Source organism: Colletotrichum navitas (genome assembly GCF_030913465.1).
Source record: "Colletotrichum navitas strain CBS 125086 chromosome Unknown LY79scaffold_52, whole genome shotgun sequence".
NCBI classification, from domain to species: Eukaryota; Fungi; Ascomycota; class Sordariomycetes; order Glomerellales; family Glomerellaceae; genus Colletotrichum; species Colletotrichum navitas.
Window position 1 is genome coordinate 10,851 of NW_026850598.1, and position 15,403 is coordinate 26,253.

Here is a 15,403-nt window from a genome sequence, read left to right on the forward strand (position 1 = left end):
TGCTGACATGAATCACCAGAATGGATATGGGCACAATCTCTCTGTGAAATAGACTCAGTCACCTTTGTAGTATTGCAAAATAATCATGCAAATAACTACAGCCACTTGCGCTCGACATTTCTTATCATTCTGATCTTGATTGCAGGACCTTGAGGAAACACTTACGGAACTGCGTTATTCTCTTCATTCACAAGCGCGACAGCACCAAAAATCCCTAAAACGACGGTGCCTCTTCTAGCCTAGGTTTTACGAAACGATGTAGCATATATCAGAAAGTACAATCCATATTAAAGTTAAGATTACCTCGGTCAATGTTTGCGCTAGCCAACATCCAGATAGCTGGAGGTTTTCGGAGTAACGTGTATGGCCTATCAGAATCTTTATACCGATTTCGTCAGAAATCACACAGACCAGAGATGTCTTAAGCGCCGCTAAGCTCATACCCACTGATTGTGTTACGTGTACCACAAAACTGGGACATGTGAGTGTGTGCTACGCCATTCTGACGTTGATCCGTTATGAACCAACTAATTTGTCGTTCCTTTCATCAATGTACGTTAGCTCTCACTCTTGGCGAAGGTAGTGTTGGCAGACTCTAGTGTGCTAGGGTAGTAAGCTGACCGCAGATCATGGACCATGGTTCACTCTGAGTGATACATATATCCGTCGCAGGCGACACTACGGACAAGCTTGGCGGTTTTGGGTTTACCGGCTCAACTCCCGATCACGAATTTATAGGTAGGCCTACATCAAGACAGAGATCTCCCATCAAAGACATTATTGCTACTCCAAAGTAATCTTGGGACTTCCATATCCTCTTCTCTCAAACTTACCTATCGGCCCTCGCAATGGAGAACTTCTCGTTGCTTGTCGGTTTCGGCACCAGCCTGGTGTTCATTTTCGCCATCGGCAAGCTATTCCAAGCAAGGCAGAACGCTAGCCGCCTTCCCTTGCCACCCGGCCCAAAAGGTCTCCCTCTTGTTGGGAATCTACGGGATATGCCTCCTCGGAACACATTCGCGGCTTACCATTGGGCCAAGCACAAAGACTTGTACGGTATGAATAGCAAAGACTGCTCATCTAGCAGAGATGCCGAAGTTTCGAATACCCTAGATTTAAACTGAGTGATACTTCTTATGACAGGTCCCATCAGTTGCCTCAGCATACTAGGCGACACAATCATCGTCATCAACGACGCTCAGATTGCGTTTGAACTCTTTGAAAAGCAGTCTTTGAAGTTCTCCGGACGACCGTCACTGGAATTTGCCACAATGTACGTGCGGGGAGGTATCCTATAGAGTGACAAAGTCATCTTCATTCTCTTTCTCTGCAACACAGCTCTACGTAGCGGTTCTTCTAACACCGGCCAGGGTCGGATTCGGGCAAAGCACCGGTGGGCTGCCATACAACGAGACACTGCGCGCCCATCGAAAACAGTTTGCCCGAATCATTGGTACGCAAGCGTCAGTAAGCCAGTTCGACAAGCTGCAAGAGACCGAAGTAGCCCACTTTCTCCTTCACTTGTTGGATGACCCGGAGAACTTGGAGAATCACATCGCAAAGTCAGTCGATGCAATTTCTATCGGGGGAGTCCGTTGATTACTACGATGCTAATAAGCAAGTTTCACCAGGGAGGTTGGTTCCGTCATCCTCCATATTGTCTACGGCTACAGCGCCGAGAATTTCAAGAAGGATCCTCTTATCTCTGTGATAAATAGAGTGATGGAGCAATTTGCCCGGGCAGCAGTGCCTGGAGCCCATCTAGTTGATGTTCTCCCCATATGTAAGTTGTTTCTATGCTTTTTCTTTCTTTTCCCTCCAAACTATAGCCTGAGATTTTCTGACGCCTGACAGTACGATATGTGCCATCGTGGTTTCCTGGAACAGGCTGGAAGAAAGAGGTAGAGTTATACGCCAACGAACTTGACGAATCAGTTGAGAGGCCCTATGCCTTCGTCGAGCACCAAATGACGCAGGGCCACAGCAACGAGTCCTTTCTCGCGCGTCTGATGGACCATGGAAAAGATACGAGCGAGGATAAATATATCAACAAATGGGTAGCCGCATCCATATATCAAGGTGGATCGGATACTGTAAGTCCAAAACATACATATGTTTTGCTGATGGGCAGCGCGCTGTGGCAGCGAAAGTTAACATTTTATAGACTGTCGCAGCCATCTATGGCTTCTATCTGGCCATGACACTCTATCCGGATGTGCAGAAAACAGCACAAGAGGAGATCGACCGAGTAGTGGGCAGCGAGAGATTGCCTACTATGGATGACCGCAACAGTCTACCGTATGTTGATGCTCTTGTGAAAGAGATCATCCGATGGTGGCCAGTTGGTCCCATGGGCCTCCCTCACCTGAACACAGAAGAAGTGGCTTATCGGGGTTACCGCATCCCCAAAAAGTCAATCCTGATGCCTAACATCTGGTGAGAAATCTCCTAGACCTTACGTCACCCGGCCAGTGTTTCTCAGAAGTCCATCGATACTGATATTTGTGCACGTATCTAGGTGGTTTACTCACGACCCTGCCGTATACAAGAATCCCATGGAGTTCTCGCCCGAAAGGTTCCTGGAAGGCCAGGGTCGCGAGCCGGAGTATGACCCGCGCAAGTTGTCGTTCGGGTTCGGTCGACGCATCTGCCCAGGAAAAGCCCTTGCTGAAAGCACGTTGTTCCTCAGCATTGCTCAGTCGCTGGCTGTGTTCGACGTTGCCAAGAAGATCGTCGACGGCAAAGTTATCCTGCCGAAGGTCGACCCCAGACCCGGTGTCATCAGCCACCCGGCTCACTTTGAAACGTCGGTCAAGCCCAGATCCCAGCATCACGAGGAGTTGATTCGCTCGCTTGAGCAAAAGTTTCCCTGGAAAGAATCGGATGCGAGGGTGCTGGAGAGAATGGAGTCATGACTAGAAGTTGGCGTCTCAACTTCAATGCTTGTAATCTTCTCACCACCCTTATTTCGTCCATTGGTCAAGTAGGTGGTACTAGACTCTTCTGAGGGTACGTGACGTGAGTCTCACAGGTGTCTTTTTGAAGGAATAGATGCTTCTTGCCACCCTCTGGAATCTAGTGGATATCTCCACACGCAGTCTCTGTCTGCCCACTTTACACAGCTAGGTAGCTTCTATGCAGCTTCAAAAAGTGTCATTGTGGAGTCCCTAGCAAATGCGAAATTTGAATCAGTAAAATAACAGCCGAAAGGCTTCAAACCTTACGCTATTCAAGTCACCGAGTACTTTGGTGCCAAGAACCTTTTCACGGGAGAAAGAGATATGCTGAGTTGCGACGGAGAAAGCAATGTTTGCCGCCTGCTGATGTGAGACAAGCGCTTAGATTGCGACCAATTGGGTCCCTTTATTCGGTGAAGTGACCTGATTGGATTGGGCTGCCAAGCTGATGTGGATTGTAATCTCAACATTGCATGACGTTTTGCTTCAATCCTTTGCAACACTCGCTCATCATGTGGCTTATCGACACTCAGACCCTCAAGCTCGTCGAGGTGCAAGGCGACCCTCAACGGCACAGCTATGCCATATTGTCACATACGTGGGGCGGCGATGAAGTAACCTTCCAGAGCTTCAAAACTATGAGCACAGCCTCAGATGGAATCAAGAGCCCGGATGGGACCAAAGGCGGGTTGAAAAAGATACGGGATGCAGCCGGCCTGGCCAGAAGCCACGGATACGGCTATATCTGGGCCGACACCTGCTGTATCGATAAGACAAGCAGCGCCGAGCTCTCGGAATCCATCAACTCCATGTACCGCTGGTACCAAAAGGCGGCCGTGTGCTACGCCTATCTATCCGACGTAGTGGATGCGGAAGACCCGTTTTTGGAGAATTCGAGCTTCCGGCGCAGCCGTTGGTTCACGAGAGGATGGACCTTGCAGGAGCTCATCGCGCCCAAGACTGTCGAGTTCTACGCTTGCAACTGGTCTTACATAGGCAGAAAAAGTTCCGAAAGCTCGTTATGCGAGCTTGTTGCCAAGATCACAGGGATCCATCTGCAGGTCCTCGTGGGCACAACTTCGTTGGCTGACGTCAGCGTTGCCAACAAGATGCGCTGGGCCGCGCAACGGCAGACGACGAGACCAGAAGATATCGCGTACTGCATGATAGGTCTGTTCAATGTCAACATGCCTCTGCTCTACGGAGAAGGCGAGCGTTCTTTCATTCGTCTACAGGAGGAAATTCTCAAAGAGATAGACGACCAGTCCTTATTCCTATGGGGGTTGTCGCCGGACGAAACCACTAATTCGGACGACCTCTTTGGCCTCTTTGCCAAATCGCCAAAGTCATTCTCTCAAGTGGAATTTGGCCATGTACGGCCGCTTCCCCCTTCGGAATCTCATGAGAGCTCACCCGCAAGCGTCACCAATCAAGGTCTGAGGACGAACATGCTTTTGATTCCAGTACGGCCCGAAACTGATGAGTACTATGCGGTACTTGACTGTCTCGTTTTAGATTCTGCGTCCTATGGCACGGACTTAAGCCCTCGTATTATCCTACGGCGGCTTTGGAGTGATCAGTTCGCCCGGGTCAACTCAAAAGAAGGCTCGGTCATCTTGCTTTCCCAAGAACAGCCTGATGAAGCCGGGGGGTCCTACGAAAGCATCTATGTCAGGCAGAAGCCGTTTTACGCACTTCCAGAGATCAGAGTCAGGAGTAAATACCCAACAACGGTGGGGTCAAAGGATGATGGACGCGTCCCATTCTTCATCAACGGTGCATGCCCTCCTGAAAGATGGGATGCCACTTTATCGGTAATACGGACGAAAGAGCCACAGTCGGGCCGTACAATCGCTGTGTTGCGGTTTGAGTCGAATGAGCCTGGCTACGCTTCTATATTTAACATGGCGATCGGGCTTCGTCGGGTGAAGGGACGGTGGGAAGTGTGTCACGAAAAGCACCCGCATGCTGGAGACAGCCTCGAGTCTGTATATGTGAAAACCCCTTACATTTCCGCCGGATCCCAAGCGGCTTCCTACGAAGCGTCCAAGGAGCTTGGGTACATCACCATCGACACAACAGAGTACCAGCGCCGGGGCCGTCGCTTCGTTCTCCTAGAGGTTTCTTCAAGGTCTGAACTCAACATCGATGTCGGCGGGGATTTGGCCGTGCAAACGAACTTCTCACAGCTGGCGAAGAATCTCGTCCCACCATTCGACGAAATCGCGGCAGCCACGCGGCAGTGTTGTTACGAGGAGACGTTCTCGGACATCCTGTCCCCTGTTGGAAAGACCCGAGACGGAGTCAGGACCCGATTCTCTGGAAATATTGCGACCCGTTTTGGCACCGAGATCCATACCGTGAAGATCGAGCGGAACCGGCCCTACGCTGCGTTGCTGAACGCCATCCGAGCGAGAGATGACCGGACCGTCCAGAATCTGGCAAAGAAAAACAAGACCATCCTTGAGGTGGAAACAGAAGAGTTCGACAAGTTCCGCGCCGTTCACTGGGCTGCGACGTTCGGTTCCCAGTCAATGGTGAAAACACTAACGAGGCTTGGCGTCGACACTACCAGTCGAACCGCAAGCGGCTTCATGGCAGTTCACCTCGCGGTTCTCAACGGACACTTCAACCTCGCTGCCTACATGCTGGAAGAAGAAAGGGAATTGTATCTGAACAGAATAGGGGCAGCTTCGAGCATGGTCGGATTGCCAGGGGAGCCGGATCCAACGTGGTCTGAAACCTCGGAGAACGCAGATATTTTTCACAAGTTCACCACCGCGAAGTTGGACACTATACTGCACCTGTTATCTGCCTATATCCCTTGGGGCTGGGCTAGTCAGAGATTCCGACGGCTCATCGAGCACATCAAAGATTACTCCTTCGGTTCCCAGTCTTTCCCGCATATCAACTGTCTGGGCGAGCTTCCCATCCACCGAGCAGCTGCGACAGGGAGTGTACAGGCACTCGAAGCCCTGGTAAGCCTGACCGATACGAGCCGCCATATCAATGCCCGAGACGATGCCGGACGGTCGGTCTTGTTCCATGCTGCATGCGGGGGCCACGTGGAAGTCGTTTCCAAGCTAGTCAGCCTAGGTGCCATGCTGGACGTTGGCGACGACTACGGCCGCAGCCCGCTGCACGCCGCTGTCATGGCTGATAAAGCGAACGCGGTAAAAACTTTGCTTGAATTGGGTGCAGCGGCGAATAACGTTACCCACGCACTCGGGTTGACACCTCTGCACTTCGCCTGTCTGTACGGGTCTTTGGGTTGCGTGATTGAGCTGGTCAAAGAACATGATTCAGGGTCAGCAGACGTGAACCGCTGGACAGCAGACGACTGGGTCTTGTTCCAACCGTTGCACCTCGCAGTCGCGAACGGGTTCTTACAGGCCGTCTCACAACTTCTTGAGGCCGGCTGCGAGTCCGAAAGCCGGTGTAATGGGTACCTCTGGCTTACGACCGACGATGCCGGCGGGGCATACGTTGGAAGATTGGTCAAGTTGGAGGAGCCGAAGACCCCTATGGAACTCGCGCTCTCTTTAAATCTCACAGACATAGGTGCAGAGTTACGCCGATTTCAGAAGGAGACACGATGATAGGTGTGACCTGATAGCTTCATGAATAACTGGCACTTGGTATTTACCCCTTATTGTGATTATAGTATATAGGTGTAGTTGTAGCAATGGCAACTGTGGGTCCAATCTTTAGACGTCAACAGGTTTGAGATGATTGACTACGCCGACTCCAGGAGACAGAAGTCATTCGATGATCTTCTCATTCCACCAAAGGTTAAAAGTCTTCTGAAGGCAATGGTCAAGAAGCACGGGCCTGTCCCTCAGGTTGTCGACAAAAAGGAGGAAAAGGCTCTAAATGAGATCGACCTGGTAAAGGGGAAAGAAAATGGTGCCGTAATTTTCTTGTACGGACCACGGGGTGTGGGAAAGGTACCGCAACTAAGCGAACGAAAGAGGAGTACCGGTGAGTCTTAACCCGATGTGTAGACCAGCACGGCCGAAACAATTGCAGCATACAGCAATCTATCTCGACCGCTATACGCCATTGTACGTAATATTAAGCAGTCTGTGATTGTCTGGAAACCTTGCTGACCACGAACTAGACGTGTGGTGATCTGGGTTCTGACGCCGTGTCAATCCGAAGGAATCTAGATAAGCACTTCAAGCTCGCCCATCGGTGGAATTGTGTCCTACTTCTTGACGAGGCCGACGTGTACCTAGCGGAACGTAACATCAACGATCTGGACCGCAATGGGATTGTGTCAGGTTCGTAAAGCCCGTATGCCTTTTCATAATGAAAGTCCCCCTTCTGACAACAATACACCCAGTGTTCCTGCGCCATCTCGAATACTACGCCGGCGTTCTTTTCCTGACCTCAAATCGGGAGGGCCTGATTGATGAAGCGTTCAAGTCGCGGATTCACGTTGCGCTAAGGTACATGATGATGATGATGATGATGATGATATTTAACGCCCCTCAGGTCTATCTGCGTAGCACAAGGCGCCTGCTCAGCCTATCTGCTATTTACTAGCCTAGGATCCCTCTGCAAAGGGGTTCTAGGCAAAACAACGTCCCTCTTTCATAGTGTGAATCCCTTATCTTAAGTGCGTAAATTAGTATTTCCCTCCTGTAGTTATGCTAGAAGTTCCTTAGACTAGGTAATTACTGTGTAAGGGGGAGGGGCATGTTAGTAGTAGTAATAGGGAGGTAGGGGTTCTAGTGTTAAGGGGTAAGTAGGTAGCAGAGGGCAAGTGTGCTCCTTGCTAGGGTGTATATAAAGGAGGTAAGATTAAGGCAGAGGTAAAATACAAAAGGAGGAGCCTAGCTAGCTAACATTTAGGGGTAACCTACAGAGGTGCTAAATTAAATACTAGGGCGTTCTAGCTAGATTAATGTAGCTAAGCCTAGCTATAGGGTGTCCCTGCGCTGTAGGTCCTCTCCTTGCGGAGTTAACTATAGGCAGTAGCCTATGGTGTTGTCTACTAGGGGCCAGGCGTATATATTGCCCCTTTACGGAGTAGGCATTAATTTAATAAGTGCAGACTAGTGCTCTCCAAGCCAACTGTCTATGCTGAACCAGGGGGGGCGGGGCCGGGTGTGCCGGCATCGTAGCGGGTGTTCCGGGCTCAATCGTGAGGGCCTGATTGATGAAGCGTTCAAGTCGCGGATTCACGTTGCGCTGAGGTATAAGTCAATCGATGCTGCTGGGACGAAGTAAATTAGTAGCAACATCCTCCGGAAAATCCAAACGGACAACGACACCAAGGGCATTCGTGTCTCTTTTGATAAAGATGAATTGCTAGAGTGGGCCAAGAGTCACTTTGAAGACGCAATAAATAGAAGAACTAAGCATGGCGACCTGAAATGGACGTCAAATACGCAACGCATTCCAAACGGCCCTCGCCATTGCTTCCTTCGACCGTCTTGCCTATCTCAAGAAAAAGAAAGTCAGTGGGGAAGAAGCTCTGGAGAGGAAAGGAAAGAAATACCGTAACATTGAGCTCACCACGGAACATTTTAATGAGGTTTCAAAGGTAGTTGGAGAGGTTGAGGACTATCGTGAGCCCTACCCATTTTCAAGATCTATAAGCAGTAAAAGATTGCTAATTAGCCACTGGGTATGCCAGAAGAATCTCTCCCTTTCAAAAAGGGGTAATAATGCCATAACCTGTCCATAGACCCGGATAAAAACAAAACACGGGCCCAATGTTTGCTAAGGCAATTTTCTTAGAGTTTGAATCTCCCCTGACTCGTTAATGAGCAACAGCTTGGCCAACTCTACATATATTACTAATAAGCCAATGACGGCGAGGCCATCAGCAGGCCCCCACTACAGGCGCATGAAAATAGAAAATGGCCGACCGATTTGACCAGGATCCCCTTAAGACGTTTTTTACTCGGCCGAGGACGTGGTAAGCAGCCTCTGCACGATTCGGTCTTTAAATATGAGTTCTCCCATGATGCCGGCCGTCGGTTCTCTGCACGTCGGAACGAAGTCTATCACCTGAGATTTACACGACCAGGAACAAAAGCCGAATCAAAATGCTCCTCTCAACTCTACTTACCTCTTTGGTCGCCGCAGGTAGCGCTCGCGCTGCCGTCATGCAAGGGTCTTGGTCCGTTCGCGCCGACTTCTCACGTAGGTGGAAACCTGACACGCCTCCGAAGCTGGCGTGCTGCAGCGTCGGGGGCGGCGGAGTCGTTGAAATCGAGGGGCATGTCTAACGGGTGAACTCCAGGCTGCGACGGCAGATTCCCGCTCGAGGTCGTACTCGATAAACATTCCGATGGCGCATTGGCCGAGTCCATGCCGACCCCCAACATCACCGACTTCCGAATCCCGGTGCCCTTTGAAGGTACTCTGGTGGTCAAGCCGGCCGGGGCGGCAGGCTTGGGCTCGCCTTACCCGCCGCAGCAGGTCACCGTCGAGATTCTCGACCACGCGACGGGAGATCCCGCCATCTGGGCCAACGCCACGGTGAATGCCGGGTTCGGACAGCGCGGTTTAATCGAGCAGATCGGCTGGAGCACAGGAGGCCGCGTCCGGGTTGGGCGCGATGAGGAAAGGGATGTTTCGATCGCGACCACAGTAAACGGAGGCACCCTACTTGTTTACTACGTAAGCTTGATCCCTTGCCGATAAGATTGGATTGCTAAAGGACAATATTCACTAATACTGACGGATTCCAGTGCGGCGCCCCTAATGCAACAGCAACTGCCCTCAGGTGAAATCGAGGGAGTTATACTGGTGATGTGTAACACGAAAAGTAATAGGAGCAGTCAAATTGGGATAAGAAAAACAGAAAAGAAAGAAACGGGTTAGATATGTTTGCCTGGGTCTCGGTCGGGCGTCCTCTGAGCATGGAATGGCTCTACTTACTGTATCGATACCCTGTCTATAGAAAGGGTACAGTCGGAATTACTTTCGTCATGATTAATTCAAATGCGATGTACTTCTACTATTGTTCCCCGATAGGCGTTCTAATGTCATTGGATGTCGAAGCCTGTCAGTTTCGGAAGGTTGGCAAGACGTGACCGCATCGGGTCCGCCCCGTCTGGCCGGGGGTACGTCACGATAGGACCCCGCACCCGACGGCCGATAAGGTATCTTCAACGCCGGAAGCCGTGCGCCCCCTCCGTTTCTCTCCTACTCAGACTCACCAGCGAAGCCAAAACTACGCCGTCACTTCCGCTCGGCACAGACGACAGCTCATCTCAACTGATACCGTAGCTCCCGCTTCCAGAATGGCACCTGGCAGCTTCCACATCCCCTCAACGCACTCGCGCCTGAAATGGTCCCGCGCGACCCCGCCCCAGATCACCATCGCCCCGGGCGACACCGTGACGTTTGACCTCCGCGACTCCTCCGGCGGCCAGGTCACCCCGGCGTCCACGGCGGCCGACCTGGCGGCCCTCGATCTCGCCACCTTCGACCCCATCTTCGGCCCCGTCGCCGTCGCCGGCGCCGTCCCGGGCGACGTCCTCGAGGTCGAATTCCTCTCCCTCGCCACCTCGGGATGGGGCTTCACCGGCATCATCCCCGGCTTCGGCCTCCTCGCCGACGAGTTCCGCGACCACGCGCTCAAGCACTACACCTGGCTCCCCGACGCGACGCACATCGAATTCGCGCCGGGCATTCGGGTCCCCCTCCGCCCCTTCCTGGGGTGGGCCGGCGTCGCCCCGGCCGAGGAGGGCGAGTTCTCCACCATCCCGCCCCTCGAAACCGGCGGCAACATGGACTGCCGGCACATCACTCAGGGCACGAGGCTCTGCCTCCCCGTGCGCGTCCCGGGCGCCATGTTCTCCTGCGGCGACGGCCACGCGGCGCAGGGCGACGGCGAGGTCTGCGGGACGGCCATCGAGACGCCGATCAAGGCGGCGCTGCGCTTCACCATCCGCAGGGACATGCCGTACGTGACGAGCCCGCACTACGACACGCGGGGGTCGGTGCACGGCGGCGCGCAGAGCGATCAGGCCGTGTACGCGGTGCTGGGGATCGGTCCGGATCTACTGGAGGCGAGCAGGAAGGCTCTGAGGTCGTTGATTGCGCATATCGTCGCGACAAGGGGGCTGGGGCGGGAGGATGCGTATATGTTATGCAGTATCGCGGCTGACCTGAAGATTGCGGAAGCCGTCGACATGCCCAACTTTGCTGTGGCCGCAAGTTTGCCGTACTCTGTCTTTCAATAATGACCACGCCTTGAGATTAAACGATTTCCAAGATAGATATACAGCTAAGGGTTTCTGTTTCACATAGTCTTATTCCTCCATCTCCCTCTATGAGACCAATGTAGTTAACCCTGATACTTGGACCGACTTCGTATTCCGCAGTGGGCAAAAGGTGCCTGTAGCAGAGGCATGCGCACCTCATTCTACCAATGACCCCTAACAAGTCAAAGGCTCCAAGTTGAATGCTGTTGCTCATAATGTGTACGACTTTCGCTCCAGGACCCTGACATACTTTGAGGCAGCTGGAGACAAATTAGAAGTTCAAAAGTTGGTCTCGGAAGCTGTTCCATTTCTTGCCGGGGGGACCGATATCGCCGTCATCCATCATAGGCACCAATGTTTCGTTCTAAACGTGCAAGTCGATTGTAACTGACTAAGGCTGCTGCTACAACGGCTAGTCATCCCAGATCAATCCCCGCATTCCAAGTCGACTATTGGCGCATGTCTACGTTTGCCAAACTTCATGGAGCAGTGTTGACAAGGGAACCCGGGCCGAGCTTACGCCAAGGACACACAGACATCCGACCCCACCTGCCAGACGGCACTGTGGTTTCCTAGGTGTTTCCGCGACTTGTGTTGAGGGATGAGATGGTGAAGCTAGCCGAGGGTTGGAATGCTGGGACGGGCGGCCGTTGTCCAGCGAGGTTCCGCCAGGCAGCCAGACATGGGTTTCACCAGTGTGTTTGCAAATCCGCGGTGTAACGCATCTCCTGTCCTGGCTATGGAAAGCATGTTTCAACGGAAAGGGAAATCTGTGAGACAAAAAGGCATTCCAGAGACATGGTGGATGTTGTCGGAAGCGCTTACCTAAGAATAAGATTTCGGGAAGGTGTAAGGCGAGTGCACTTTCCAGATAACGTCTACTATATGCGAGAAGGGAAGGGAAGGTGTCAACTTAAGCGCTAGGTATCCAACCCACCAAAGGTAGACAAGGCGAGTACGTACCTCCCTAGGTATGAAAGCAAAGCACGGCACGAACGAGGCAGTCGCGTTGCGGCGAACGGAGGCAGGTGGGTCCCGGAAGCCCCGCATCGGAGCTCGTGCCGCACCTGGGCCGATGTCTACCCCGCGTGTTAACCACAGCATCAACGGGCCCATCGGGGGGAGGGCAGTTCCAAGACCCTTGGTTGAGTGGTATAGGTACAAACCGGAATCCTGATAGACAGCTAGGTAGGGAGGCAAATCTAGATGCCGACGCGCGGAACGCTTCTGCATGAAGGAAGGCAATCATGCAATTTGGCCGGAGATTTGTTCCCTCGCTTGAGGCAGGTGCGGAGGAGGGGCCTGGCTTGTACGGAGTACGAGGTACCTGTACTCCGTACGGATACTCCGCACTCCTACCACAAGGGCCCATCGACCTGGCTGGACCGGAAATGGACAATGGTCTGAGCGGATAGTGTGGACCTGGCAGCGCAGCAGCGTCGGTGGACACTCCCTGAGGCCGGCTTACTAGGCCCGCCAGCCGAGGACCCGCGCCGCCTATTTTGGCGCGGCCGATAAGGACACGTGGAGCGCGATAAGACATGGAGTGGGGGGCCCTCGTTTAATTTTGTTTAATCTCGAGCATTCTGCCGCTTCTTTTTTTTCCTGCCATTCCTTGCTTACTCGACCCCGCTTCTCCTCCACGTACTACACATTCCCGTCTGGTCTTGTCTTGTTTTGTCTTGTCTTGATTGTGGCGCCCGTTTCCCACACCTTGACGCCAACTGCACCATTTTTCTTTTCTTTTTTTCCCACCAAGCATCTTTGTTCCTGACGCCGAAACGGTTGTGTAACCGCAATTAAATCTCTAACCCGCACCATCTCAGCTCTGCCCGCCTCCAATATCAATACCTACCAATACCTACCAATACCACCAACACCAACAAACAACACCTTCAGCCATCAACCACGACAAAGACGCCTAGTCCCAGCCCCCCCCCGTCCGTCCCTTTCAGTCCTGTCCTCGTGGCCTTGTCACGCCTGCAGTTCTTCGACGCCGTCACACCGCAACTACTGCGCCTATCCGCCCCCCCCTCCCCAACACGCCACTACTGCAACCTGTCTGCCCAGTTCTGCAACCAAGGCGCATTCAGCTCAAGCATTTTTCCCACCCTAGAATACGTGTCCAAGGATCCTTTTTTGCCTCTTCGCCTCTTCTCAGGTGTCACCGCTGACGCCAACATACCACGACCCCCGCCGCCACTCAACCCCCCCAAAACAAGCTTCCTTCGCCATGTTCGCCCTTCTCCAGACCCTGCTCGACTTTAACAGTCATGTCACCCTCTTCCAGCGCATGATGTTCTTGGTCACCTTTTGCTTCTCCGGAATCATTCTCGCGGTTCAGGCATCCCAATTTGGAGAGGACGACCGCCGACGCATTCAGTGGACGCGCTTGACGGACCAGACCCGGTGAGTTTCCTTTTCTTTCTTTTTTCCCCTTTCTTGTCTTTCTTGTCCTTTCCTTTCCTCTCCTTAGCTTTTCCCCCATTCGCCCCACGGATCCCCTTGCTTGGAGCACTCTAGGCGTCATCCAAACATTCAAACCTCGTCTGAACCCTCCCCGCCCCTATTGATCGACATCGTGTCCAACCATCCTATCCCTTCACCGTCGTTTCCTTGCTTCCCTCTGCATTCAAACCCCGGCGCCCACCGTTTCAACCCGCATTACATCAGACCCCGTTCTGAAGCGCAAGTGCGTAGCCTTCGACCGGCCACTCTTAGCGCCCATGGTTCTGCCATGCGCTCAGTGTTTAGTGGGGCCCCGGCAATTTACTCTTCTCTTATTTTTGGGGCCAGATCCATGCGAGCGTTGGACGGCTGGAAAAACTGCAAATTTAATCCAACGGGGGACAAAGCGCAAGCCCGCGCCCGCGCCCCCGTTGTATAAGACCGGTGCCTCGGCCGGCTCTTTTCCCATCATCTGCAGTTTGTACTAACGTGGTCTCTCCCTCTTCCTCCTCTAGCCCTTACTGGTACACGTTCTACGTCACCCAAGTCTTCCTCTTCGTCTCCGGCGCCTACCCTATGCTCCACGACAAGATGACCATGTACATTGGCAGCGGCTACGAGGAGCAGATTCTGAACATCATCTGGGTCGGCCTCTTGAGCGTCGAAGCCCTCATGGTCGCCGGTGTCGCTGGCATTGCCATCACCCGCAAGTTCAAGGGCGTCCCCAAGCAGAAGACCAACTAGCGCCACCTTCTCTCGCCTGTCTATATATTGTCGGCCATTTATTATACCCCCATCTGTTGTTTATACCCAAGGCCCTCTGTTTGCCAACGCCTAGCACTGTACCGCATACCTGGGCACATCATGCCAGCATATATTGCATATATGGAGTTGGGGGCTGTTATGAATATACCTCTTTGTAATGAACGCTCGCCATTTGAGTGTGCCCTGTCTGAGTGACCGGCCTTCATCCTCAGCAACAAGCGACAAACAGCAAACGTACGACGCCATGACACCATCGACGATACCCCGACATTACCGGCATGAAAACGCGGAAAATGCGCGCCGGCACGAGAACAGTCAACAGGATTCGAACCCGCCGCCTTGGAGTTGAGAGGATGCACCTAGGACTCGCTTCAGAACCCGCCGCATTGGAATTGAGAGGATGCACCTAGGACTCGCTCCACGGCCTAATCGAGCCTGTGTGGGCGGTCGCACACCGCCGCCTCCGGGGCTGCGGACGTGGACGGACAATGAGACGATTGTGTGAAAAAGGACAAAACACCACGCGATCAACATCACGCGACTATGAGATGGTGCTAAGGACGCATGGAATCTTCGGGAAGAAATCACCCATCCCGCTGGATGAATAACCCCTCTAAGGGTGCAACACGAATGTCGCACCGGTTGATGCAGATATCTTGGACGCGCTATGCTTAGCCACGCGGAGCAGACAGCATTCTTCTAGATAAAGAGACCCAGCAATCACCGTGATTGACGGCGGCTAGCAGATTCCGGTGCGAAACAGGCGGGACGATCGTGGGGAGGATGGGCTCATCACGAGGAAGTCATGTGGCGGGATTTTTCTCTGCCAGAGCCGAGGCTTGCTGTGAGACAGCGCCTGCGCGCTCTCGTCAGCGGAACATCTCGGTTCAGTCTACTGTACATAGCGCATTTACGCGGTTCAAATTCCCAAAAGTCTCAAATTCCCAAAAGTCAGCCTACTCACACGTTTGTTTCCGCCACCCCCCAAACTCTTACCTGTGCAGC

The 15,403-nt window shown here is 52.9% G+C and overlaps 6 protein-coding genes across 6 annotated transcripts; all 6 read left to right on the top strand.

Annotated features, from left to right (window-relative positions):
- The first annotated feature begins 687 nt into the window (after nt 1-687).
- LY79DRAFT_560635 (cytochrome P450 oxidoreductase OrdA-like protein) lies at nt 688-3,262 on the top strand. The gene is made up of 6 exons (XM_060558341.1): nt 688-1,273; nt 1,371-1,562; nt 1,632-1,783; nt 1,855-2,093; nt 2,165-2,436; nt 2,519-3,262. The coding sequence occupies exons 1-6, from the start codon at nt 1,137-1,139 to the stop codon at nt 2,913-2,915; spliced, it is 1,389 nt and encodes a 462-aa protein (XP_060411692.1). The 5' UTR covers nt 688-1,136; the 3' UTR covers nt 2,916-3,262.
- A 177-nt stretch (nt 3,263-3,439) lies between these two features.
- On the top strand, nt 3,440-6,556 carry LY79DRAFT_651327 (uncharacterized protein; the record flags this gene model as incomplete). The annotated part of the gene is given in 11 exon segments (XM_060562558.1): nt 3,440-4,771; nt 4,790-4,900; nt 4,916-5,125; nt 5,147-5,239; nt 5,249-5,317; nt 5,330-5,487; nt 5,512-5,625; nt 5,638-6,028; nt 6,041-6,227; nt 6,264-6,381; nt 6,391-6,556. Coding segments are annotated over 11 exon segments (2,919 nt in total). The 5' UTR covers nt 3,440-3,469.
- Nucleotides 6,557-6,994: 438 nt separating this feature from the next.
- LY79DRAFT_520323 (uncharacterized protein) lies at nt 6,995-7,248 on the top strand (the record flags this gene model as incomplete). Its single annotated transcript, XM_060555225.1, has 2 exons — nt 6,995-7,021; nt 7,078-7,248. Coding segments are annotated over 2 exons (198 nt in total), but the record flags the coding sequence as incomplete, so codon positions are not given.
- Nucleotides 7,249-8,780: 1,532 nt separating this feature from the next.
- On the top strand, nt 8,781-10,104 carry LY79DRAFT_560639 (uncharacterized protein). Its single transcript, XM_060558342.1, has 3 exons — nt 8,781-9,113; nt 9,214-9,593; nt 9,665-10,104. The coding sequence occupies exons 1-3, from the start codon at nt 9,017-9,019 to the stop codon at nt 9,701-9,703; spliced, it is 516 nt and encodes a 171-aa protein (XP_060411695.1). The 5' UTR covers nt 8,781-9,016; the 3' UTR covers nt 9,704-10,104.
- Nucleotides 9,940-11,172, top strand: LY79DRAFT_295684 (acetamidase/formamidase). Its single transcript, XM_060552244.1, has one exon. It carries the CDS (start codon nt 10,220-10,222, stop codon nt 11,162-11,164), a length of 945 nt encoding a protein of 314 aa, XP_060411696.1. The 5' UTR covers nt 9,940-10,219; the 3' UTR covers nt 11,165-11,172.
- Nucleotides 11,173-13,418: 2,246 nt separating this feature from the next.
- Nucleotides 13,419-14,377, top strand: LY79DRAFT_520316 (uncharacterized protein; the record flags this gene model as incomplete). The annotated part of the gene is made up of 2 exons (XM_060555222.1): nt 13,419-13,594; nt 14,149-14,377. 2 exons carry the CDS (start codon nt 13,419-13,421, stop codon nt 14,375-14,377), a joined length of 405 nt encoding a protein of 134 aa, XP_060411697.1.
- Between the last annotated feature and the right edge of the window lie 1,026 nt (nt 14,378-15,403).

Excerpts from the sequence above, each read along its gene's own strand:
- LY79DRAFT_560635 (XM_060558341.1), top strand. The coding sequence starts at position 1,137 with ATGACAGGTCCCATCAGTTGCCTCAGCATACTAGGCGACACAATCATC. Across the intron at positions 1,784-1,854 it reads AGTTGATGTTCTCCCCATAT|TACGATATGTGCCATCGTGG; the intron begins GTAAGTTGTTTC and ends GACGCCTGACAG. Across the intron at positions 2,437-2,518 it reads ATCCTGATGCCTAACATCTG|GTGGTTTACTCACGACCCTG; the intron begins GTGAGAAATCTC and ends GCACGTATCTAG.
- LY79DRAFT_560639 (XM_060558342.1), top strand. The coding sequence starts at position 9,017 with ATGCTCCTCTCAACTCTACTTACCTCTTTGGTCGCCGCAGGTAGCGCT. Across the intron at positions 9,114-9,213 it reads CGTTCGCGCCGACTTCTCAC|GCTGCGACGGCAGATTCCCG; the intron begins GTAGGTGGAAAC and ends GGTGAACTCCAG. Across the intron at positions 9,594-9,664 it reads GCACCCTACTTGTTTACTAC|TGCGGCGCCCCTAATGCAAC; the intron begins GTAAGCTTGATC and ends GACGGATTCCAG.
- LY79DRAFT_295684 (XM_060552244.1), top strand. The coding sequence starts at position 10,220 with ATGGCACCTGGCAGCTTCCACATCCCCTCAACGCACTCGCGCCTGAAA.